Below are 17,625 nucleotides of genomic sequence, written 5' to 3'. Positions count from 1 at the left end.
GTTAACTTTAAGTTGCTGCCTTTTTGGGCTAATCATTCCTAACATGAATGTTACCATCGTGGTGAAGTGGGAAACCCATCGCCTGAAGGCCATGTGCCCAGCACAACACACACTCACCTTTTCGGGGGCTCTGAAAGGCCTCCACATCCCAGCAGCTCACCACGCTGTGTGTCTCTGCTGTGCCATCAGATGTGACTTCCCTGGCCCACAATGCTGTGTTAACACCTTACATATGGGCCCCATTCTTGGGTGACTTCTGCAATCGGTCGCTGGGAGTGGGTTTTCCAAGCAGCAGCAGTGCTTGGGGGGATGCAGCGGTCATTCAGTGCCACATCCTGATAAGCACATGAAGCCTTTTCCTTGGTGGCCACAGGCTGTGCGATTGGGATATTGCTTGAAGAATGCACTGAATGGTCTGCTGGCAGTGACAGCTGGTGAGAGCCAGATGCTAAAAATTGCTTCAAGGAAAGCGGGAAGGTGCAAGAAAGGTCAATTTGGAGATGGTGAGAGGGCCAACTGGTTGATGGGTTGGAGGGTGCCATGTTAAGAGATAGAAGCTTCCTTGATCTTCACTGATTTTATTTTATAGTTTGGAGGAAAAACTGGCAAGAACTTTCCTGCTGATGAAGCATCATACAAATGGACATAGTTGCAGAGTTGAGGACGTAGATTTTATAGAGGAAATGATGAAAAATGCCTGGTGGGCCACACTTGCTGGTGAAATATGACTGTGCTTCTGAAGATAGGAGGAAGAAGACTAGTCTAGGAAATCTCCTTAAAAACTACAGAAAGGATAGGGAAACTTAAAAGAAAAACAAGATAAAATGGCAATTGCAAATAAGCCCACACATGCGCTCAGTCTCTTGCTTTCTCTCTTACACCCACGCACTCATGCACATCTTTCTATCTGAAATAGCAGGGAAAAGACATCATAGTCTTTATTGTCAAGAGTAATTTCTCTTCACGTGTCACTACCAACCAATTATCAGAGCAGGTGGATATATTGCACAAAACTTATCCACTTGCTTTTTTCCTTTTGCAAAGCTGAACGAAACAAAGAAAAAAGCCCCTAGTGAATGGTGGAGTTGAAGAGCTACATGCTGACAGCTCTTGGATGGATGAAGGCTGAACACAACTGTTTGTATGCCAGTAATGCAATGGGAGGCAGCAGGGTGATTGTGTGGGGAAACAGGGCTCACTTTTCTTCACGGGACTGGCTCTTAGTCTGTGCCCCTCTGCATTTGGGGATGTCAGGGAACCTGGCTGCAGCTCTGTTGGGTGTTTCACTCCCAAAATGCTTTGCAACCTAGGGTGTTTCCCACCCGCCATGTTCAGCCTGCAAGGAGCATTGTTGAAAATAACCTGCTGGCTGCTCTTTTTTTGGGGTAGGACACCCCACAAGACAGATGCCTTTTGGTTGTATGGGCTGCACAGCGTGTTTATGCAGCAGGATGAAGACAAGTGGCTGCCAGCTGGGTTTAAACTTGTGCTGTCCATCCATGCTGTTGACAATAGCACTGATACTCTGCTCAGAGGGACCAGACTTTGGGTGTCTGGGGAAACAGGGCCATTGGATGCTCAGGTAAGGTCGGTGTAGTCTGCCCAGACATGAGCAAAGGCTTGAGCCCATGCTAAGCGTGCTTGGACTCTGCCTTTCCAGGGATGATCTCTTAACATATGCTTGAAGATTCACACAGTGAACTACAGGCAATTCGTGTCTTTGTCCTGTATTTAACTGATACTGTAAACTTCCCTGCTGGATATTGGCATGGGCCCTCTTGGCTTTGGCTGATGTTTGTTTGGCTCCATGAGACTCTTCAACCCAACACAATTGGGTGGGACACTCCACCAGCTCATTTAAGAATGAAGTTTGTTCATCAGATTTGTGCCCCATTCAGAGAGGAAAAAAAAAAAAGCAACAAACCCTTAGACTGTTGTGGATTCCTCTATTCTGTATACTCTTGGTCAGGAACTTACAGTATGCAAGATAAGATCATTACAGTTCCTGGTAAGGAATGTAATTTATATTAGCAGATTCATTTTACTTTATTTTATTTTATTTTATTTCACAAAAGGCTAAATGACACCCAAGATTCCCTCAGTCCACTTCCAGTGTTCCCTTCTTGCAAAATAGAACTACTGAGTCTGAATTGAAAATCTGTGAAAAAAATATGAAGGATTTTTTTTTTTTATGATGCTTGGAAGAAAATGGATTTACAGAGCTTATCTCTTTAAATGTGTCAACATAAATGACACCCTAGCAGGTCTTGCAGATTACATGGCATAGGCAAATAACTGCTATTTATTGTGTGGGCTCTGCAGTTTTTTTTACCTAGCTGTTTCTGCTACATGCAGAATAGATGAAACAAATTTTCCTTGTACATATATATAGTGCCTGTCAAGCGATGCATGCAGTGGTCTCCACTGATGCTCATGTGTACCATGATTCCTTATCCAGGATTTAACCCCTCACAGAGTAAAACTACATCACATCTGTGATACCTATCGCAAAACAGGCCAGAGTCTGTGCAACGTTCTGTCTAACAGGTTACACATGGCATTTTCCTTCCCTTTGGCCTCCCTGGTCTCTCCCTCTGTGAAGGCAGACTAAGGCAAGTCTGTCAGAGTTACAGGAGAAAGACCTTGCAGCTGGCATTAGACCTCTTTAAGGTCTGGCAGTCTTTAGCTATCTGCTTGTTTCAAAGGGATAGCAGCATAAAAGATGCAAGTTTTGTTTTTTTTTTTTAAAAAAAAAGAAGAAAAACAAGTCAAGTGAGGCTCAGCAAGGAAACTAAAGTGCTCTGTGCATGGGTGTCAGTAGAAACTATGTATTGTAAGTGCGTCGTGCGTCGGAGTTAATTTCCTTGAGAGTTTTGATACCGAGGACAAAAATTAAACTATTTCTCTATTTCTTCTCTCCTTGCCATCTGTATTAGCACAGATGTTTGTCCCACTGGTTTTGGGTATTCTCTGCTAATATTTATAAAACGTATTATGTTCCAGCCAGTTCTCTGGATGAGAGTATTGCTTCTGTTGCTTACAGCTGTCATCAGGGGGACAATGCATGTGTCTAAAGGTACCTCTACATTTTGCTGAGTCACATTCTGAGTTTCCTTCTACAGGAACATGTTGCAATTCTCCTCTCCATCACTGATCTAAATATCTCCATTTAGTGATACATACAATTTATATTTGTGCTACAAACATTTCGCATGCATGTGTCTGTATACTATTTACTTGGGCAGAGCTTTCACCACTCATTTTTATTTTTCAGAGTAACAAAAATTAAGGTCTCTGTACTTAGCCCACGATGAGAGTTTTGCAGCAGGAGAACAATGAACAAGAAAAATGAAGACTGCAGAAGTGGAAGGAGGAAACGAAAGTTGCTTTCAACCGACAGGGCTACATGAATTCAGCAGTGGGTGAATTAGGCTGAGTGTTATCAGTGATGACGAAACACAGCAGACTGTGGTAATGAAATATTTATGAATGGGGAAATGATACTGCATTCTGCAGTGCAGCACAGGGGAAAGTGAAATTTCAAGAATACTGTAATAGCAAAGCCCTCCATTAATTATCGAAAGCAAGCTGTAATGCCAGTTACTATGACAACAGGGTCCCCTATGTATTTTGCACAATTTGGGGGGGTGGAGAGGGCTGCTTCTATTTACTGGAGAGCATTGTATTTTTTTTTCTTTTGTTATTGTTTATTATGATTGTCCCAGCCTGTGACTATGTGGTTAATTTCAGTGGCAAAATTATAAAGTGACTGTTGGCTAAAATATAGGGAAAGCCTTTAGTAAGTAGTACTGGTGTTATTTTGGAAAGAGCTAAAGATGTCTTTTCCTATATTAAGGGGCAGACTATTGTCATAATTAATAATCTTATATAATATTAATGCATGATAATGTAATAATGAAAGTGAAATGCTACTAGATGTATTATTATTAATAATAATAATGACTGTGTTAGGCTTTCACTCACAAAGCATTTCAGAATCAGTGATTAATTAAAATGTCAATATTGGTATACTAAATCCACCACTGCATTTCCAGATGGGGTAAGGGAGTGTACAACCCCTGCCCACTTATTTTTAATTACTACTTATTTGGTTTTTTAAACCCATGACCCTGTTTGAGATTTCTATTTATCCTCAGTACAGCTAAGGGTTTTTCCTGCACACAACTCTACCTGGTGCAGTGCATGTGAAGAAAGCAAGGTATAGGCCACGGTGAGGAAGGAGGACGTCAGCTGAAACACGTGTCAGGTCTGTGGCACTTGTTCCATTAAAGCAGCTCTGCCAGCTCTCTGCATGACACACATTTGTGGACAATATATCTATAAATAGTTAATAAATTAAATAGGCAGAGATGGGCCCTTCAACCCACTGGTCCAATGACTGTAGGTGCCGGAGATGGATGGGGATAATGGACCACAGATGGTGACCAGGCTGGCCAGGTAGCATTTTCTATCACTACTGTAGGAGGCAGAGCACTCCTCTGCATTCTCCTTGCCAGTGAGACATTTCCTATCTTTTTATTTTCTTATTTTTAGGCTTAGTAGTATATTTCATCAATCTTTATCAAAGGGCTGTACAGATGTTCTTACTGTAGCTCCTTTCCAGGTGGACCAAGTGTGCTACAGGTCCATTAAATGACTCACCTGAGGTGATACAGGAAATAAGTAATAGAGGGAAAAACACAAACCATATCTCCCATTTCCAGCTTCAGGACCTTCTTCCATGGCATGCAACTCCTGGTACTCAGGTCCTCTAGGAGTAAAGGCCTCGCAAAGGTAAGAAGGGAAAATGTTTGGGAACTTGCAATATGAGTGCTCTTTTCCAAGTAGCTAGGTGCAATAATTTCTCCTAAATGTTTCCTAATCTTACATGATGAAACAAGACACAAGTAGGTGTCTTAGCCCTGTGCATCTGACAGGGTGCAAACCTGACCAGATGAAGAGCAAGTCAAACATGGTGATAGCAATAAGTTTTCTGTATCGCCACTTAATAGGAGATGCCATGGAGGACATAATTTCTTATGCATGGGTGAATGAACATGCATATACATGCACATATGCATATATAAATATGTTTTATATGCATAGCATACCATGGACTGCACACCATGATGGATATTTGCTTAAAGAAGAAAGATTTTGCCTAATCTTGTTCATGGCGGGCTTACTGAATGGATATGGAGGATAAATACATTTATTTTTTTTATTACTGTAACCTTCCTCATCTCCCCCTCCTTGCAGTTCAAAGCCCTCAGCTCCTCTAGTCAGATGCTTTATTGCCATTATGAAAAAATCACCTGCCTTGACATGGGTCAAGACCAGAGCTAGGAGCCTTCCACGCCCTTTAGTAGTCTGTACTTCTTTTTTTTTCTTTTTTTTTTTCTTTTTTTTTTTTTTAAAAAAAGGCTACAAACCAAAACAGGGAACTGTGAGAATGATGTGAACCCCGTGAGCAATAAACAACTGAGTAACGCAATCCAGCCTCCCCTCACCTGATGAATGGCTGGCTACAGGAAGCCAGTGGGGAAAGCAAGGGCTCAGTTTTCACTGTGATGAGAGCTGCCTCAAAGGACCAATATGGATGTGAGCTTTCCTTTCCTTGGCTCCAAGGCTCAAGGCATCCAATAAATAGCTCACAATTCACTTACTTACAAACAACGGGGGAAGGACAAGCCTGGTAGGTATGGGAGAGAAGAGCAGGTTATATTGGTTTAACAGTTTCAGAAACTTGACAGAGAAGAAAATTTTCTGGCAACGGTTTGTTTAGTGTGGAAAAGGCAAGAAGTCACTGTAGGTGGGATAAACGTAATAATATTCCTCAAAAACAGTGTATGAAGGTCTGCCAGAGACAGGTCAGATATATTAATTCTGCCCTGGCATGCAGGGATGGCAGGACGTTCCTTGCAGCTCTCCCTGTGTCAGGAGAGTGTTCTGCATCTCGTTGCAGGAGGATCTGTCAGTAAGGAGCATGGTTGGGCTTCAGAGAAACCCAGCTCCAGCATTCAGAGCCATGTCATCTGGGACAGAGGATGGAGAGAGTCTTGTGTGCTGCAGAAAAGTCATTAATCCCAGAGCTGATTTTAGGGTAAAAGAAATCATGCCACAAATAGTTCCCTTTGCTACCTAGAGGGCACTGCATACACCTCTGTGTATTTGGTGGTCTGCAGGCCCTTACCGGAAAGTGGCTGAGCTGGGGATGTCCCCTTTTCCTCTTCTAAATGCTTTCTGGTTGGCAGTGGCCTCAGGATAAATCTTGGGAGGGTGCACATGCATGTCTGTGCCTGTGCACGTGTGTAAACTTTAGTTCATTAATTGTCATATACTGAGGGTCATCAAGGTGATTGCAGGAGTAATCTGGCAGCCACGTAAATGTTGTCTTCTATGGAGTGGAAGGAGTTGTTAACAGATTTGTACTTCTTTGTGTGGAAAAGAAAAACCTTGTCCCTAAGGTGCATCAGCCAGTTGAGGTAAGACTTATCTGACCCTCTGGGTTTACTTTATCCAGCTGCTGCCAGCTACAGTATAAATTACCCCATCTACACAAGGATTAACCCATGAGTCAACCCGTGTCAAAAGTCACTCTTGTTGTCTCAATGAGGACAGAGCTGAAAGCTACCATGCTACAAGGATTTGCGCCAAACCTTGGGGTCAGTCTAAAATAAATGTCAAGTGCCTATAACACAAACATTTAGAAAGAGCCCAGACTGGTATTTACGGTCATTTTAACCTGTTGAAGTGAGACCCCCATCACTAAGCTCAAGAAGGCAAGCTCTGAATGGCACTAGGAAAAGCAGTATGTGAGCTTTGGCCAGTGAAGGGCTGCGTCTGCGCCTGCCCAGCGCGAAGGAGGAGGGAGGGAAATCAGAAGGGGTGTTAGTTTCTGATTGCTTATGCTTCTGACAGCCCTTAAGGTGCTAGGGAAAAAAAAAAATCCTTGCATTAGGCATGTTTGCATCACTCCATAAATAATGAATAACAACAGTCAGACTGAGCAGGGGCTTCCCTTAGAGGCATGAAAGTCATAAGGGAGGAAATCTGGAGTGGGATGCCATGCATTGCATTAGCAGCATTTCTCCCCCAAACTCCCTGTCCTTTTTGCAATTCAGCACATGCAGGCGGCCAGCCCTGCCTGAACCGATGGCAGGAGCCCTGTTTGTACTAAATCAGGGAGCAGAGAAGTCCCCTTCATTAATTGAGGGATTTTATGTTCATTCTCTGCCTGTTCATTCTTTCTGGTGCTACTCTGTTTGGCCACTGCAGGGGAGTGATGCAGGGGAATGGGGAGCATTTAGTCAAGGGCAGAAATATTTGGATGCAGTCAACAATAAAAGGAATCCCTGAAAATTACAGCCATTTTCCAGAGTAGCTATTTTCTCTGCCTGCAAAGTTTCATATGCTCCATGCTGAATTACCCTGAAGTGCAATTAAAATATTTTAATGTTTGAAATCTGGAAATCCTTGGTCCCACAGTCTTAATATCATTCCTGGCTGTGAAAGTGGAAGCGGGGAGGGAGGGATTTATTCTCACCAGGCTATAGGGAGATTTACACCAGCAGGTTTCATCCACTTCACTGCAAATCCTTTCTGATCAATATGCAGGGGAGGAAGGCAGAGGTGCTGGTGATGCCAGTGTCTCCCCTGCTTCCAAACAAGCAGTGCAGCTGTGACACCTTCCCTCCACAGCCCCAACTCAACCAGCCACTCTGTGCCCTGCTTTCGGCAAACCTGGAATAATTTTATGTCAGCTCCTGTGGGAGGAGATATAAAGCTAAGACTGCAGTTCTGCCTCTGAAACCTCACTTTTTTCCTTCTTCCAGAAGCAGGTAAGCCCTGACCTTTGAATGCAGAGTGAGGATGGAGCCAAGGCACGGGGTTTAGTTTGGCTCTGCAAGTGACAACCAGAGATGAGATATCAGAGCATGCTGTACCCCTCTGCTGAAAAATACTGGAAAGCTGCTACCTGTGAGGTCACTGTGACCATCAGGGAAGGAAAGCCAGTTTGTTCTTTCCTCAGCTCATCCTTGGCCCTCTTGCACTTCTGCTGTTCCCCACAGCTGCCAGGCGGAGTGTGTGCAAGTGTGTTTGAAAGTGTGTTATAGAGCGTACTCAGTAAGCCAGGAGGACTCTTCATTGCTAAGCAAACATTTAGATGAGGAATATCAGACTTTTCTTAAAGAGTATGAGCTTAATTTAAGACTCAGCAACCAGGCTGAGGCAATTTGTGTGTGCTGGCAGAAGGCTGCATGGGTGAGTGATGGGAGCCCCCGATACCTGGAGTGTAGCCTGCTAAGTGAGAGAGGCTACAAGTCATCATCTGGGTACTTAGGAGCAATGTCCTTTATGATCCTCTGATTCATGGGCAAGGAGTATCACATAACTCAGGGACACTTACAAAGCCCTGTGGTACCATCCTTCAAAATTTCGCTACAGCAACTTCAGGATTGACTCCAGGCAACTCTAGAAGTCTGTGCCCAGCTGAACAGGAGCTCGGCTCAGTTCTTCATGCTTATAATTAGTTAACGCACTTACTGCTACAAGACAGAAGCCACAGAGGAGTTTTCCTGGGAAAATTCATGGTGACAGAGTGTAATCAAAGCTGAACAACAGAGAGAGAGAAGAAAAAGCAGATCACTGTGGTTGATGGCATTGCCCCTAAAGCTGCTTATAGCTTCCTACTGCTGCAGCTGGTTTTTCCTCTGCCTAGGGGTCTGCAAGGAGAGCAAAACTCTTACCTGCCTGGCGCTCTTGACACTCAGATGTAAAAGGGAAAATCAGTGAGGCTGGCCTATTCAGTGTCCTGTGGCTAGAGGAGTATCAGATGAGACACCTGCAATTACTGGCAAATCAACTGGAAAAGCCCAGACCTTCTGGCTGTTGTGTTGCAGACATGGGTGTACCAGTGATGGTGACGGGGGTCTGTAGCCCCCCATACCAGCAGCTGCTTGCAGCCAGCTAGACCACACTGCTCCCAGCAGCCACAGTCCGTTAGCAGACTGTGTGAGCACTCTTAAAACACCATCACAAAGACAGGGAAGACATGTCTGCTGGTGACTTAAATAACTGAAAGGACTTGGCATTAAATTGGGCAAGAAATGATCTGGTGATTCACCGACAGCTGGGCTGCAGGTACAGTGAGCTGCACCACAAGGAAGATTCAAAAATGGTAGGGACTTCAGTGGGTTTAGATACATTTATCTCTGCACACCTTGATTTGTGGGCATGTTATCGGATGAGAAAGTTTTGGAATTTCAATCCTTTCTCCATTTTCTATGCCTTAGTAGAAGTCCCTCCTGCTTAATGGCATGTATATCAGGGAAAGATTAGCCAGACAAACTGTATTTGGGGGGCAGCAGATTTTGGTACTTCTAGAACATTATCACCTCATTCCACTGCTAAAACAGTCTTTACCCAGAGTATGTGCTGAGATGTTAAGCATTTTCTGTAAAGAGCTATTTATTAAGCAGAGAGTGCCTCAAGATACAAGTGTCTAGGTTTTCTGGGAGGAAAAATAAAAGTCTTTGTAGGTTAAAATTAGCTTTCAAATTGCAGGGGTGAAACCACCTGAGGTTAGAGCCTTGCTGCTTTTTAATAGGCAAATGAGATATTTCATAAGGAATTACCTTTACGTGACAACTGAATGAGTGTCGTCTTCCAGCAGCACCTTTTGCGGCACGAGGTGTCTCTCCATGAGCAGAACAAAGTGGGGAGCCAGGTGAGATTGCTGGGGAGACAATGGATTCCCTCTGTGCCACAGGATGCTTTGCAGTGAAGTGGGTATTGCCATTTATTCTAAGTGCCTTGTCATTAACTATTCATTGTAATGTATTAAAGGGAAGTATCTCACAGGGCTCTCATGTACTTCCTCAGAAGTGTGCCCTGGCTTCCCTGAAGCATTGTTTGAGCTGAGCATGACAGCACTTCTCAATGGACCACTTGTGGTGACATGTTTGAGAGTCCTAATGCACTTTTTAATTCTTCTCCATCAGTCTCCTGCACTTTCTTTCAAATTCAGATGCAGATTTTTCCACCATGTCCATCCCAGAGGATGAAAGCTACGTTTGCTACAGTCTTTGTTCTGCTCTTTGCCTTTGACATGAGCTGATCCTTGACTGTCTGTGCACCAGCCCTTTGCCAGAGTGTGTTCTAGCTCATTTCCCTCTCCATTTTCCGTCCCAGAGGATGTGTCCTGACTCCAGACACAGAGGACTGGCCACCACAGCATGGACAAGCATGATCAGAGATAAGGACCAGCTTCCTCAACAGGAGCAAATAAATAGATCAGGGGTCTTCAGTCTCTGAGACTCAAAGGAGGTAGGGTGGAGGCTTGCTGGAGCCTGAATGGTGTGGAGGAAAGAATTGAAACTGTTTCAGACAGTTCCTTGCTCTTCCACTTCATCCTACAGTCCATACACATAAGCTAGCATGTGCCAGGCTCAAAGCCCATGGAAGGAGGTAGTTCTTCACACCACAGAGTTAGACTGTGGGTACCATTTGCCATAGGAGGGTGCAGGTGCTAGAAGTTTACTTGCGCTCAGGGGATCATGAAAGATGGTCACAGAAGAAGAATCCATTGAGAGTCATTACATACTAAGGCTGTACTGCAGATGATTGAAGGCTTCAAAAATATTTGAGGTAGTATCACCCTATGCTTGACTCATTTTTGTGCTCCTTCCCAGACATTTGGTTTCAGTCACTGGGGGAGACTTGGGTAGATGGATGTCTGACCTAACAAGGTGGCTCCTCTTGTGTTCACCCTGTCATTACCACAGTGTAGTCCCCTTTAGTGTGAAAAGACTGAGGCCAGGCTATCTAATGACCTTCATCAGGAACTATGCTAGTGAATATATCATCACAGCAAGAGTAAAGTTGCTCTTGCTAGCTACAAATCTGCTCTTCTTCCAAGGTCTGTCCCTTTCCATTTGGAGGTATGGTCTGCATTTTACTGACAGAAATTATTTGCAGCATCTACTAAATATTGGATGCTTTATGTGCCCGAAGTATTATTAGTCTTGGAGTACAGGAGGCCTTCCCTTTTCACTGGCTGTTGTACTCAGCAGGCACTGCTCACTGCAGACAGAGGACCACTGAGCAGCCTCTATTATACTATTGTCATTGTTTGTTATATGTATTTATCGTGATTACTAGATTATTATTATATAATTGCTACTAAGCTTTAGTTATAATAATGTTTATATTTCACATATAAGTTCCTATTCAACCCTTCATTTTCTGTGAAGCTTGGTGAATTCCCTGTGCTGAGGCTGACTTTCATCCATTGGCAAATAGTCTCTTAAGTCCAGTTCAACACTTCAAAACCTTATGGGAAATAGTACCTTCCTGGACTGAAAGAGAAGCAATTAATATCAGGGTGTCTTTGATATCGGGGTGTGATACCAGGGCCTGCCCAGCCTCCCAGAATGCCTTGGTCCTTCTGGCACCATCAACATCCCTGAAGGCCTTGAAATGCAGCTGATGAAAGAGAGACAGCTAATGAGGGAACCTGTCTGTGGCATCAGCTTCATAGTCATGAACACTCTCTCCAAAAGGGTTGATTTATTTTCTGTGCTGCATATGATGCATGAAGCAGGGGGCTGAAAATCTATTTTAATGCCAGTGAGTGGTGTCAGGTGAATATGAGCTGACATAGGAAGCCAGACAATTAGAGCAGCTTCCCTTGACCTGATATTAGCAGAGGGTTTTCTGCAAGTTGTGATAGATGTAGATACTCAACCATTGATTTTTTTGGTACCTGTCCACGAATATTATGATAGAGTGTTGTTTTTGTGAGGGTATTTTTTTTTTTTTTTAAATAGAGTTGAGTTGCTGCAGCTTTGTGAAATATAGGTGATGTAGTTATCTATGAGCTAGCTAAGCACCATGACATGCAGAGCATTAGAATTCATCATGCTTGTTATTGTCCTTTTACAAATGACTTTATGCCAACCAGTCAAAGCTTGGGACTGAAAATACAGCTACACAGAGGTAGCTGCACACCATCTTCTGTGCAAAGGGTCTGTTTTCATCATAAATGAGGTGCTTCGAGGGACCATGGAAATGAAGTTTTTCACGAAGCAAATAGGGAATATGGACTCAACACTGATGCTGGGAGAGGACTGCAAATACATATGTGACAGGAGGTTAGGAGAAAATATTTGTCAGTGAGAGGTAATAAATGTGTGTCTAGAAACACAGAAACTGGGGAAAGCAGAGAGATGCATTTTGGTTTGAGAAGACTCCCTGATGGCTTCATGACACTCCTTCTAAGCTTGACTGAGCTTTAGGACTCATGTATTCTTTGCAAATATGTTCACCTGCACCTGAAGTCTTCTATTTTCTTTTAACAGCACCACCTTTTTGAAAGACCCACTGTCTGGCTTACAAAATATTTTTTTCCATTATTCCAGCAATGATTCTCATTTCCATTCCCTGGGGTAAATGGCCCTAGTTGTACCCTTTTCTGTTGTATCTGTCCAGGAATTCTTTCAAGTTTCAGCTTCATTTTCCTCTCTCACACCTGGATGACTTAGTCACTGAAACATCCAGCCATAAATACATGGCATCCCTAGAATTGCCATGGACCCCTTGCACAGCTAACAAAACCCCTTTGAGACAGCAGCGTGAGCGGAAAAGCCCCTTAAGCGACATCAGTAACTTAAAATGGTGTGCTTATGGCATCAAGACAGAACTAGCTCATCTGAGAGACAAATCTGCATCAAGGCTTGGGGCTGTGGCTGATTCCAAAGGACACTAGTGGAGAAGTCTCTGGACTGTACCATACTCTATCAGTGAGGAGGTAAAGGTGCTCAAATTTGCTGCATTGAAGTATACAGAGTAAAAGACTTGGGTTCAGGTCTTCCATCAGTGTAATCAGAATTCTATCATCCCTGTTCAAGAGGTTAATCCAGTGTAAAACTAGCCACAGTGCAGCCAACATTTGTCTACCTTCATTGTGGGGAAGTTTGTCTTTTACATCCATGGGGGAGTTAAAACAAGGGGAAGACTGTTCCCTTTAAGTGGAGAGGATGTTACATTCAGTGGGTGGTCACTAGTCAGGTTTGTTGAGTCCTTATCCCAGCACTACTGGCCTGCAGAAGAAGAAATCTGAGTCTCACAGGAGGGAAGTTGAATAACATCTAAACCCATTGGTTGAATTACCTTTTTTTGAAAAGTGCAGATAAGACAGAGCACATTTTAAGGCACTCGCTTTGGAAAATCTGAAAAATTAACATCAAAGCCACAAGAAGTGAGGGATAAAGACCTTACCATCATACTTGTACCAGGCATGTGGTAGGAACAGAAGAGAGATAACCTCTTGTCTGCAGCTGGGGGAGGACAGTGTTGCTGGGGCAATGTGTGCTACCAGAGAGAAGTCCTACCCAAGCCTGTTCTTGCCCCAGCAATGTGGTTACAGTGAGTCCTCCTGCCTAAGAAGGTGCAACACCAGGTGCAAAATGTCAGCATTTTCAAGCCATTTTCTTTTGACAAGCTTCACATGACTGATGGCCTCTTTATTCTGCTAGACACCTGCTCCACAGAGAGAGGGGTAAGAAATACCACTGTTTTCATCATAAATGAGGTGCTTCCAGGGATCATGGAAATGAAGTTTTTCATGAAGTAAATAGGGGATTCATGATGAAAGCTCCATTTCTTCTGTCATCCACCAGTGACCAAGCACCTAAATGTGCCAGCTTGCATCTGAACAGGGTTGAAGAGGCAAATGTGCAGGACTTGCAGAGGTAAGTGGTGATCGAGAGCTAGAGAGGAGATCTTATGTCATGATCCATATCAGAGCCAAAGCATCAGAGTCTCTGGCACATGTTGTGCCACAGATAAACTGTCAAAAAGCAGATCGGGTCATATACAACATGTACATGTCTCAGCAATACTCTGTTCAGCACAGGTTACTCTAGGCTTTCAATTCAATTGGTAGAGTTATTGTTAATTATCTTACCCAAATAATTCTACTCTGCCCCAATTAAATTAACTTTTCCAATCACTCCTACTCTGTCAGATTTCTCCCTTATTAGGTGTTCTCCTGTGTTTTGCTTCAGACATTATTACACTTTTCAGGGAAAAATAATTTTCTACCTTCTGCACAGCAGTGAGAACTCCTCTCCCTGCATATTCCTATATTCCCGTATTCTAGCCTTGCTGATACTTTCTCATTTCATCATACAGTCAGTGGGGAATATTAATAAGGGCCTGGTGACATCTTTTTCATATGGATTGCAGCAGTGAAATGCATTATTTTTAAGTCATAAGAAGTATGTCCATAAGCAGCAGAAACAGTGAGATGTAGTTTCCTGAGAACCTGACTAGAGATTGAACTCTGCTATCTAATAAGGGCTGTATTGACACTGCTGTTTTCCCATCAGTGAGGTGCTTAATAATGTTTGCTTCACTACTCAGTGACTTTTATTTGTCTACTATATAGGAAACTCAGCTTTTTGAAATCTTCTACACGTTGTCAACCGGACAAGAGCTTCAAAAGTGTTTGTGGAATGGACTGTCTGTAATAGAAACACAGGTGTGATCAGTGAGCTTAGTAGGAGACCTCGTTTCGTTAGGAAATAAGTCTAAAAATTTGCAGTAAGAGCATGCCCGTTGGCTTGCTCAAACAGGGTAGGTGATAGGATACACAATGTCTTAATTATTAGTGCACTGGAAAACAGTACATACTCTTGTTTCATCCTGGCTAGAGAAAGAAGCCTTCAGCTTTCAGGGATGGTAAAGCTACTGACGAAAAGTGAAGTGGAACAGATCTTGGTTTCCTCCATCCCAGCTTGCCCTGCCAACAATAATTGTGCAGCAACACATTTTGCAGAATCCTTGTGAACTATATAAAACATCACTATCAAAGTATCTTTGCTGGCTGAAATCACTGTGCCCAAGCAGCTCTCTGGCATGTTGCTAGGCAGTGTTTCAATTCCAGGGGGATTTCTGGGAAAGCCTCAGGCCAGTTGCATTGTAGATGATTCTGGGAGAGCTCCTGTATTTCCACAGGTATTGCTTTCACCGAGTAGAACTGCAAAGCAATCTCTTCTTGGAGCTGAGGAAGTCAGTCCCTGGTGATGGACATATCACATTGCTGCCAGTGTGATCTACCAGGATTTCAGCAAATGGCATCAGAACCAGCCACAGCAACTGTGCTTTATTTCTTAGTGGTCATACATTGTAAGAAGAAATGCACATTGACTTCTATCACCATAGATTTAGCTAGGAGTTACACTGATTTTACTTCTTTCTTTCTTTTTTTTTTTTTTTTTTTAATGTTTCCAGCTTTTATCCGCATTAAGAACAAAAACTATTGCCATGCAAGGCTAAAAGGAAGGTGCATCTATTCTGGCGTCCCATTCCTGACAGTGGTCAACAGAGGATAATGTGGAAATAGTGGACAAAGAAAACATACAGGGATGCAACCCCAGGATCTAACAAATTGCAGGTCAGATGTTTCCTAAGTCAGATGTGTTGTCTTTATATTTAACAGTCCTCACTAGATTTTTCTTCCAAGTAGCCGCCCAGTCCTTTTTGAACCATGTAAAAATTAGCATCCACAGCATCCCATGTCAAGGAATTCTACAGTCTCCTTAGGCACTGGGTGAAAACTATTTGCTCATGTTTGTTTTGAACGTGTCAGCTTTGTTTAATGTCCCCTGCTTCTTATCCTGGGAGGAACAATGACTAACCAATCCCTACCCCTTACAAAGGTATTGCTGTTTTTCCAGGTTCTGTTGTGTTCCCACCAGTCATCAGAAAATAACTTCCCTTTTGCTATGGATTCACAACCAGGAGAACAGGATACTCCAGACCCAAAAGTGTGCCCAGAAATGATGTGTCGATAGCATTTCTCATGTATCTTCTCAGTAAAATGAGCTCTGGCAAATTCGGAGGAAGACAACCCTCGTTAAAACATTGCTCTGGCACTTTGCAGAGGTGGTTCTAAATGCATCACACTCTGCCTTATGCAATGTTTGTGTGTTTTCCAGGGATAGGAGGGAAAGCAGTTTGTATCAAGACCCTTCAATCAACAATAAAAAACCTATTATACAGCTGGAGTACTTGGCCAGTGTTCTTGATGCAGATGACAAGTTATGAACAGCTGTGTTGCAATATCAGAAATATAATCAGACTGTCTGGTGAAGATGGTTGAGGGGCAGTCGTTTGCAGAAAGTAGGGCAGCCTTGCATTTGCACAGGAGACTGCTCGCTGCTTTGCATACGTCGTGATGCCAAGGAAAAGTCTCCGCTTCACAGGGACGCTGAACCTGGGAGTAGCATCGCTAGACCCTCTAAAAGGACACCAGACTTATGAGGCTGTGACTTTGATTTAGTGAATTCCTAATTGTGCAGAAGAGCAGATTTGTTTTTACACAGAAGCTTTTAAGCTGTGATGCTGTTTTCAATTGCTTGTCTGCTGCACAGAAAAAAAAATAGGGAAGACCAGCAAGTGGGTGTAACAGCTGGGTACCTGGACTTTGGAAGTATTGGAAAAAAGCTGCCTGCTGCTTCATTTTCATCCTATTGCTGCACAGACTGAATCTGAAGTTAGGGTTTAAACAGTGAAATCCCTAGCTTGTGTCAAGTCTGACAGTCTGCTGCATGCTGTCTTGCTCTGATACATCTGAGCTCCCCTCTCCTCACTACCAGTTTCAGAGGCAGAAGAACAGTCCTTGGGATGCCGCTTCTTTTAATTTAGGGTGCAGCCTGATAGTAGGAACACTACTTGCCCTCTGTGTTTGTCAGGGTGCAAAGTTAGTATGTGGTGGAGTTGAGGCCCCCTGCTCGGAAGCTCCACCTGTGACTGCAGCACAGACTGGCAGGAGCTGAAGAATAGTTGGAAGCTATTTCTGTTATATCTCCTCAGAATGAGATATATTTTTAACAGCCTTTCAGCAGTCAGAGCTCACATCCAGCTCTGTAGCAAGGATGTAGGATGGACAGCAATTTTCCCTGCTAGCATCTTTCAGTCTCATTCTGGAGAAGTCTTGTTTTTGGTCCCCATGTTCAATTCCCGTTGTGCCTGTTGGGAGTTCACTTTAGGGCAGCCACCTGGGGAGGTAGATTTTGTGAACAAATGCTAGATGTGTATTTCTCAGAGAAGAGTCATCTGGGGTTGAGCATTTGTGGTTGCTCCCCTGATCTGGGATGCAGACATGTCACCTAGATGTAAAAAGCTCATACATTACCCATCCTGTAAACTTCTGGTCCTTAAGTCTTAGACAAATTTCTATTTTTTCCATTTATTTTGGTCAAGATACTGTGTAAATGAAGCTACACGTTGTTGGTCATACAAATAAAAAGAAAGGATTGGAAATTCCTTGGGGCAGAGGCTGTCTTTATTGATGCAAATTATAGCTCACACACATCCCTGAGAGGCAATGCCTCATAATTAATTGCTAAATAATTAATAATAATTTGAAGCACATACTACTCAGGAAGTAATTAAAGTCCTTATGCTTACAGGGAAGTCCTATGGAATGGAAGAGTAATTAAAGGCTCTTGAAATGATACAGAAAAACTCCCACAGACTTCAGTCAGGGCAGGTTTCGAAATTGAGAGCAGTAGGATTTCCTCAGACATCAAACAAAAATAACTTTGTTCATGTAGG

General features: G+C 43.2%; 1 protein-coding gene across 3 annotated transcripts in view; it reads left to right on the top strand.

Moving 5' to 3' along the window:
• Nucleotides 1–17,326, top strand: part of FARS2 (phenylalanyl-tRNA synthetase 2, mitochondrial) — a 295,038-nt gene extending 277,712 nt beyond the window's left edge. For 2 of the 3 annotated variants that reach the window (XM_065052481.1, XM_065052482.1), the window contains one exon: nt 3,275–4,036. In XM_065052481.1, coding sequence (XP_064908553.1) covers nt 3,275–3,314 — 40 coding nt within the window. In that variant the 3' untranslated portion in view covers nt 3,315–4,036. Of the gene's footprint in view, nt 1–3,274; nt 4,037–4,157; nt 4,268–4,624; nt 4,795–15,297; nt 15,461–15,743 lie in introns of those variants that run through there. The other variant, XR_010470290.1, reaches the window with a different exon arrangement.
• The last annotated feature ends 299 nt before the right edge of the window (nt 17,327–17,625 follow it).

This window comes from Columba livia, chromosome 2, assembly GCF_036013475.1.
Source record: "Columba livia isolate bColLiv1 breed racing homer chromosome 2, bColLiv1.pat.W.v2, whole genome shotgun sequence".
In the NCBI taxonomy this organism is placed as follows: domain Eukaryota; kingdom Metazoa; phylum Chordata; class Aves; order Columbiformes; family Columbidae; genus Columba; species Columba livia.
The sequence above is the reverse complement of the archived record's forward strand: the minus strand, read 5'-3'. Positions and strand labels throughout refer to the sequence as shown.